We start from the raw sequence: 8537 nt of genomic DNA on the forward strand, positions 1-8537 counted from the left end.
TCACTGGCTCCATGGTAACTTTATTCATAGCTTACCTTGAAATAGTCTTGTCTCTCCCTTCATTAGAAAATAACAAGCCTGGGTGCTGGAGAGATGGCTCAGTGGTTGAGAGCACTGGCTATTCTTCCAGAGGACCTGGGTTCACAGTACCCACATGGTAGCTCACAACTATCTGTAACTTCAGTCATACATGTAGGCAAACACCAATACATGCGAAATAAAATAAGCGAAATAAGCCTGGAACCCCTGTCCAGCTGGTTGTCCTGAGACCCTGCACCATCCAGGGCTATCTTTGGGGTCCAGTGGTGGGACCCAGTCATCTCATGTCCCCATCCTGATGTAACAAGGAGATACATTGGTGAGTGCAAGTAAAGGTCCCTGCACCCTAGCCTGAAGCTGTGCTGTGGCCTGTCCTTGCCCATGCTGGCACATACAGAACGTCCTGGTGAGCTGAGGAGGGTGTATGGATCACAGGGTTGTAGCTGTTGCTGTAGCCAGCTCACTGCTGAGCCCTGTCAGCTCTGCCACACCCCAGGGAAGGTCAGGAGAAGCTCTCACTCGACAAGGGCTGGCTGCATACTGAAGGCTTCTCCCTGACAGGTGGGCATGGCTGGCAGCTGGGACCAGCTGCCAGGCTGTACCCCACAGCCACGTGCTCATAGCGTGGCACCCCAGAATAGGCTGGGGGATAGGCTAAGATTTCCCAGGTTCCCTGGAGAGTGACCTTCAGCATCATAGTTCAGCCCACTTCTGCCTCTGGCTTGGAGGCACTATCTCTCCAGGAACCAGGCAGATCTGGGTTCAAGTCTAGCTCCAGGAAAGCCTCGTGTCCTCTGCAAGCCCCAGAATGCCAGCTCCCACCCAGTACACTGGCCAGGCCTTTGGCCTTTTCTGTCCTCCAGTGTCTGCTATCTCAGGACACTGTGCCCACCTTCCACATCTTTAGCCATCCAGGCCGCCCACATCCACATCCCTGACCTCAGTGTCGTCATGCACCTCATTTCCTGGCTAGAGGGAGTGTGCAATTCAGGGAGCTGGGCCTGACTCACCCTCAGGAGATTGGTAGCCTCTGGGTGTGGGTATCTGAGCCAAGAAGTGAGGCACAGTTCATCAGCTGTGCCCCTGCACTTGGGAGGCAGGCGCAGGCGATCTATGTGAGTTTGAGGCCAGACTGGTCTACAAAGTGAGTCCAGGACAGCCAGGCTTCACAGAGAAACTCTGTCTCGGGGGTGGGGGAGGGGTGTGGTGGGCCTAAGCCTCCAGGTCATAGGGTGGCTTAACCTAGAGACTTTGCTCAAATGTCCTCCTCTCCTGCTATCCCTCCCTTGCTGGCCTGCTATCCCTCCCTTGCTGGCCAGTCCACCTCCAGACCATCTGGACAGAACCCACCTTGCTAGGGCAGCCTGGGCCTGCTGGGCTGTGGCTTAGGGTCTGCCTGGAACTTTGAGCCTATGGGGTTTTCCCAGCTCTCTTTTCTCTGGCCTAGAGAAGACAGTCAAGTGCTAGACTGTTGGCTTACTGCAGTGCTTAGCTTCTGAGCCTGCTGTGTCCTCTGCCTCCCTCCATCCTCGCTGCCCATCGTGGTGACAGGCTTGGGAGCAGGTGGCCTGGGGCCCATCTGTATTTTTCCCTATGCCCAGGTTTGGCATCAGCCCTCCATTAGCTTTCTCATCGTTGTCTTGTCCTGGCATTGTCACAGCCTCTGAGCAAAAGTCATTATGGAGACCAACCAGGGCTGGACATACTCTGGGAGGCATCAGACTCACATGAGATCAGCCTCTTGGAGGTCAGCCATACATCAGTTCCTCCCCAGCTCATTCCTATGTATCTGCTGCTGCTGCTGGGTAGAGACAGTGCTGCTTGTCCCCTCTCTCACATAGGAGGGGCCTGTCTCGACATCTGGAAACTGGAGGTCAGTGAAAGCCACTCCCCCTATGGCTGCTAGGAGCCAGTGTGTAAGCAGCACCTGACAGATGGTGGCTGCCAGCCGTGGCCACTGTGGTGGCTAGCACCACTACTAGCCCAAGAGGGTCTTCCAACCAGTGTGCCAGCCCAGGGGGTGGCAGAGGGCCAAGCCTCGAGGGCAGTCCCTGCCTGCTGATCACAGTGCCACTCTAGCAGAAGGGCTGCGGACATTCAGGGACTCACTTGCCTTCCTCTCTCTGCAGCCATGTTCCAGCTGCCATGAGGCCGGAGCGACCATCTCGTGCTCCTGTAAAGGATGCATCCACACCTACCACTACCCGTGTGCCAATGACACAGGTAAGAGCTGGCTATGGGGGGCCTGGGTACCGCCATCCCAAGCCTGCCCAAGTTCCTCTTTATCTCATTGCTCTCCTCAGCTCCACCTGCATCTGGAGGTAGAAGTGGGTCAGTTCCTACGTACCTGGCTGAGGACTTCCCAGAGCTGGTGGGGGGTAAGGGGTGGAGAGGAGACAGCATCACCAGTGACTAAATAGAGATCTGAGCAAAGAGCTCGGAGAGGGAAGTGCATGGGCCTGGGCTTTTAAGGATGAATGGGGGTATACTCAACAAAGAAAGGTTATACACCAACTGAAACCAAAGGAGCCTGTTGAGAGTGTGCTCAGTGGTAGATTGTTTGTGGTAATCATCCTGTGCTGCTACACAGGATGTATCCATACTGACCCAATACCCAAGTGCCAGAGATGCCACCCCCAGCACCTACTACAGGGGAAACCAGGGCAATTACGGTCAAATTGGAGCCGGACCAGCTAGCATGTGTATCAGGACTCACCATGCGAGGTCTAGAGCAGGTCTGTGTGGTCTGTGCAGGCCCTCATTCCTGCTCATTGTCTGTGTGCCACAGGACCAGGGAGCCCACCCTAATCTGCTGAGTGGGGACGTGAAGCACTTGTCTGTGAAAGAGCATCTTGTTCAGATGGAGTGCAGGTGCACTGCTTCCTGGCCCCCCATCCAATCTGGACTTAGGCACCATCTGCAGGGCTGGGATGTGAGCAGCAGCAGGACAGTGACACTGCCCAGAGAGTACACCTCACGGGTCAGAGGCTGCCTCTGTCCCTCTGCGCTCTGGCCTGCTCACTCGTCCCAGCCTGAGCAGTCACCAGTGCCTTTTCTGCTTTCTGGGTCCTGGGCCAGCATTAGCTTCAGACAAACTACTGTGGGAGCTGCACAGGGCCTCAGATGGTGACAGTCACCAGAAAGGGATGGAGGTGTGCACAGGACTGGGGTCCCACAGCGCAGCTGGAGTTGGAATGTAGTGTATGGCTCAGTCAATATCCGGTTACCTCAGCCAGTCTCCCTGTGGCAGCCCGCTTTCTGCCCTAGCTGCCTCCGTGTTGTGTCCTGTCTCACCCACAGCCACACAGGAGCTGGATTCCTGTCTCTCTGCTACTCCAGGCTTGTCCAGCCTCCCCAGGGGCTCAGCCTGAAGGGGCAGATGAGGCAGCCATGTTCTGCCATAGGAACAGACAAAGTGTTAGGTACTTCTCTGTTGCTATGATAGACACCCTGACAAAAGCAACTTCGAGATGGAAAGGCTTACGTGTCTCACAGTTCGGGTCAGTCATCACAGTGGGAAGTCACAGTGACCGGTCCTTAAGGAGCTGGGAATACTGGGAGGCAGAGGCAGGTGGCTCTCTTGTGAGATCAAGGCCAGCCTGGTCTACAAAGAGAGTTCAGGACACCCAGGGCTTTGTAGAGAGACCTTCAAAAGGAAAAGGAAGCAGAGGAGCCAGGCAGTGTGGGTTACTCTAATCCTAGCGTCTGGGAAGCAAAAGCAGGCAGCTGTCTTTGAGTTTGAACTCAAGCTGGTCTACACAACAAGATCCAGGGCAACAGTGAGACCCTGTCTCGGATGGCTGGGCAGTTAAGAGTCCTCTTGCAGAGAGGTCCCAACTTCAGTTCCCAGCACCCACATAGTGGATCTGATGCCCTGTTTTGGCTTCTTTGGGTACTGCATTCATGTGCACAAATACACACTCAGACATACATTTCTACACATATTTAAAAAATAAAACTTAACTGGGTATGGTAGTGCACACTTTTAATCCCAGCCCTCGGGAGGCAGAGGTGGGCAGATTGCTGTGAGTTCAAGGCCAGCCTGGTCTACAAAGCGAGTCCAGGATAGCCAAGGCTACACAGAGAAACCCTGTCTCTAAAAAACAAACAAACAAAAACTTAAGCCAAGTGTGGTGGCACATGCCTATCACCTCAGCACTTGGAAGGTAAAGGCAAACAGGTCTTTAAGAGTTCAAGGCCAGCAATTTGCAGAGTGAGTTCTAGGCCAGCCAAAGCTACATATTAACTCCCCCTCCCAATAATAATAATGATTTTTAAAAAATAAACCAAAAGCAACAGAGAACGACAGATCTGTCTGCAACTAACCTAATGAAACAACTCCCTCATGGGTCTAGAGAGATGGCTCAGCAGCTAAGAGCACCAGCTGCTTTTCAGGAACACTTGGGTTTGATTTTCAGTACCCACACGGTGGCTTTATAATGGCTTAAATTCTAGTTCCAGGGCATCGGATACCCTTTCTCTGGCTCCACTGGCATTAGGCACACATGTGGTGTATAGACGTACATTGCAGTCAAAACACCCATGAATGTAAATTAAAAAAAAAAAAAAAAATCCCTCACAGGCATATCCAGAGGCCCATCTTCCAGAGTATTCTGAATTCTATCTAGCTGATAAGGAACAGCATCACATCAGATGAGGAGAAAATTAAGAGAGGCCCTGAGGCCGGAGAAACCCAGGGAAGACTCCAGACAGGTGACATTGGAACCAGGCCCTAAAACATCACGAGTTGAGCCATGGCTGGTTAGTGGTAGGGCTGTAGACCAGGCATGAGCACTTAACAGCAATCTTTAAGATTTACCAAGTCTAGCTGGGCGTGGTGGCGCACGCCTTTAATCCTAGCACTTGGGAGGCAGAGGCGGGCGATCGCTGTGAGTTCGAGGCCAGCCTGGTCTACAAAGCGAGTCCAGGAAAGCCAAGGCTAATACAAAGAGACCCTGTCTCAAAAAACAAAAAACAAAACAAACAAACAAAAAAAGATTCACCAAGGCTAAGGCCTTAAAGGGGCCTGGGAGGATAAGACAGTGACATTATCAAGACTGATGAACTATCACAGTAGTCCAGGCTGGAGAGAATGGTGCCTGGTAAAGATAGAACCATACATCCTAGAGACAGTTGGCACAGAACTCACAGGACTTGAAAAAAAATGAGAGATCAGGGATGTCAAGCCTGGTCTCCCCATTTTAAGAGGGGCAAGGCTGGCATGGAAAGATAGCAGGGCCAAGCTCCTAGCCCTCCCATGCTGTTTAGTGGCTTACAAAGCACCGTTTATTTACTTATTTATTATCATGTATACAGTGCTTTGCCTGCATGTACACCTGCAGGCCAGAAGAGGGCACCAGATCACATTATAGATGGTTGGGAGCCACCATGTAGTTGCTGGGAATTGAACTCAAGACCTCTGGAGGAGCAGCCAGTGCTTTTAACCATTGAGGCATCTCTCCAGCCTCAAAGCACCATTTCTTAATCCCTTCAAGGGCACAGTCATCAAGTCCCCAGCTAGGCCAGTGGCCTAGCTCATCCTGGGACAGCAGCAGGGCCCTGCAAGGACAAGTAACAGGGCTTGTGGCCTGTGTTCTGTTGGCCAAAGGCAGGTCACCTGTATAGCTCAGGCTCAAAGGGCGGGGACTGCAGAGCCAGGTAGCTAAGGGTGGGGTACAGTAGGAGGGAGCCACCAGCCACCTGCCTCAGCACTTGGTGAGGAGCTGGGGGGTGGGTCGGTGGGATGGGGGTGTACACCACGGCTGAACAGCTGTCAGGGAGGTGGAGCCCTAGGAACAGCAGCAGGGCAAGGGAAGAGGCCAAAGTGCCCAGCCACATGGCTAAGAAGTACAGGAATAGTTCACCACGTGGGGCCAGCCGCTCCTAGGTGGCCTCAGACTCCTAGGTTGCTAGAAGCGAGGTGATCACTCACTCTCCCCTTCTGCCCTCATTTCCAGGAGCGCAGCAGCCACAGCACAGGGTCCAGTTTGAACATCTGTCTTCAGTCCCGAAGCTGCGTGTGCCACACTCTCCCTGTCCCAAGTCCCTACTCTCAGCTGCTGGGTGATTGGTGGCAGAAGTAGCAACCCCTGTTAGCAACCACCCTTGCTTAAGTTGTAGGGTCCAGCCTAGCCCCAAAGCCACTGTGTGCCTAAGTGCACCTACTTCCAGCAGATGACCCTAACAGACAAAACCTCCTGCTACCTCTCTCCTTTTTGGGTAGAGAAAAGGGAAGAAAACATAGGCAGGTTCTGCACAGCCCCCAGTATGAGGTGGGAGACTATGTCCACAAGCCCATAGTCAGGGGCAGAGAGGGGAGAAAAGATGGGCCCACGAGGGCCCTTGGGTGGGGGACACCCAGAGGATGATGGCTAGGTGTTCTGATGGCAGCTGGCAAAGAGGTCCCATGATAGCGGCACACTGCCCTAGGTAGGCATAGAGCCTGCTCGGCTTAGCCATCCTCTCTGGACATCTGGGGGATTCATCTAGACCGGATCTTTGTCACCTCCTGCTACTATTTCCTAAGAATACACCCTTCCATCTGGAACAGTTACTCTGAACATGAGGAAGGGCCCTCATAACTGCCCAGTACTAATCTACAATATGGAGGCTGAGGCTCTGTAGCTGACATTCCAGTCAGGACTAGACTCCACACTCGAGTTGTCCGTCACCCAGCAGCTATGGGTGCTTTCTGATAACGGGTCTCTGACCACTGTCATGAGGTTGGGACAGGAGTAGGCATGTCTGGGAATGGGGCAGAAGACCTGGGTGGCAAGGTGATGCCATGTAGCAGTAAGCCAGGGTGAGTTGAGGAGTGTAGGGCAGCAAGGGAAAGGGCGAGTCGAGGCTGAGGACTGCACCCCCAGGGAAAGTTGGGACTAATGAGGAGTCTGAGCAGGACCTGGGTGCTCAGGTCCGGGCAGCCAGCCTACCCTGCGTCTCCATAGCAACTTCTTTTTGCTCACAGGTTGCACGTTCATTGAGGAGAATTTTACTTTGAAGTGCCCCAAACATAAGGTAGGTAAACAGGCTCCCCAGAGAAGCATTTCCTACCCAACCCAGTTTCTTCCTGCTCTGTCAGAAGGTAGGGAGGGGGCATGGCCAGGGTCCTAAGGTACTTTCCCACAGCTCATGGAGTGGGCTGAAGGGCTCACATGGAAGGGCAGGGGCAGGCCACACCTGTTGGCCATAATGTGCTGTCCCTCCCACAGAGGCTGCCCTTGTAATCCCCGTGTGGCTGAGCCCCCGAGGAAGAGGAGCTGCGCCCACAGCAGGGCCTTGATCCCGTCCTGGGTCTTGGTTCTGGCTGCCTTGGGTGCTGGCGTGAGGCCCAGGTTACAAAGAAAATCCGGACCAGGCTTGGCGAAGGCAGGCCACCAGGTGGCTAGACCTGGGGCCCCGCGGCCTCCAGCAGGGTGCAAGTTCCCTCCAAGTTCTGAACCGATGTGGCATGCAAGCTGTGCCCCTGGGAAGAGGCCGAGGGCGCTGCTGGCTCAGTGGATGACGTTGGGGCAGACCCAAGCCTTGCCGTAAAGGGCCGGTCGGTGGAGGAACGCGGCCCAGCACTTGGCACCGAGGCTTCGCCCAGGGTTGAGGCAGGCCTGGGCTCAGGTCATGCGGTCCCTGTTGTGGGCTAGCCTGGAGTGGTACCCTATGGCTTCTGTTTGTCCCCTTTCCAGTCTTCCACCCCATTGTCGGAGCCCCGTCTGGAAGCTTGAGGAAACTGGGCCTGGCTACCCTCTAGCAGATGTGCAGTTGTCCCAAAGCACCACCATGGGATCCAGGGACTGCTGCTCGCTCGGCTTGTGGGCAGGGACAGTGCTAGATTCGTGTACAAACCTGTGTACCCCTCTATATATATGTTATATAGAATGTATATATGTTGGGAACATGCTCGCTTCCGTGTGTTGCTGCTGTGCGTCGTGTGCTCCACAGCACAGAGCTCTAACCTGGCCTTGGCCGGGGTGGGGGCTAAAGTGATGCCCTTTCCCCGTGCAGCCACCACCACCACCACCATGGCCAGTCCTCACCTGTCCGTTTGTGTTCTCAGCTCTGTCCACGCTTCAATAGGCCTGATGCAGCTCCCCCTTTCCCTGCAACTTTCTGTACATAAGACTGTAAAATGGTAAACGTGTGTATTATATCTGGCCTCGTTATACAGTGTATATATATGTATACATATACATATATATAATATATATGAAGACTGTAAATGTCAGGACAACTAGTGTTCTTATTAGTATATTGCTTCACACTGAAGATTGTGTGTATCGAGCTGTTTCTAAAAGATGTTTATTTTCCTTAAGAGTTAAAAAAAAAAAACCAGTCATTGCATTCAGAAAAAAAAAAAAAAGTCAATAAAGATACCACGATTGTTTTGGAAGTTTGCGGCCTGTGGATGCCGACCAGATTCCCTAGGGGTTGGGAGTGGAGGGAAACGGCAGGGGACACGAACAGGGATCCCAGACTCTGCTCTTTAGCGGGCCAAGATGCTCCAT

General features: G+C 53.4%; 1 protein-coding gene across 6 annotated transcripts in view; it reads left to right on the plus strand.

The window, feature by feature from the left end:
- Window positions 1-8508, plus strand: part of Rai1 (retinoic acid induced 1) — a 102367-nt gene extending 93859 nt beyond the window's left edge. For 5 of the 6 annotated variants that reach the window (XM_051167882.1, XM_051167885.1, XM_051167883.1 and 2 more), the window contains 3 exons: window positions 2169-2262; window positions 7007-7056; window positions 7719-8508. In XM_051167882.1, coding sequence (XP_051023839.1) covers window positions 2169-2262; window positions 7007-7056; window positions 7719-7757 — 183 coding nt within the window. In that variant the 3' untranslated portion in view covers window positions 7758-8508. Of the gene's footprint in view, window positions 1-2168; window positions 2263-7006; window positions 7057-7250 lie in introns of all 6 variants that reach the window. The other variant, XM_051167884.1, reaches the window with a different exon arrangement.
- The last annotated feature ends 29 nt before the right edge of the window (window positions 8509-8537 follow it).

This window comes from Acomys russatus, chromosome 25 (assembly GCF_903995435.1).
Source record: "Acomys russatus chromosome 25, mAcoRus1.1, whole genome shotgun sequence".
NCBI lineage: Eukaryota > Metazoa > Chordata > Mammalia > Rodentia > Muridae > Acomys > Acomys russatus.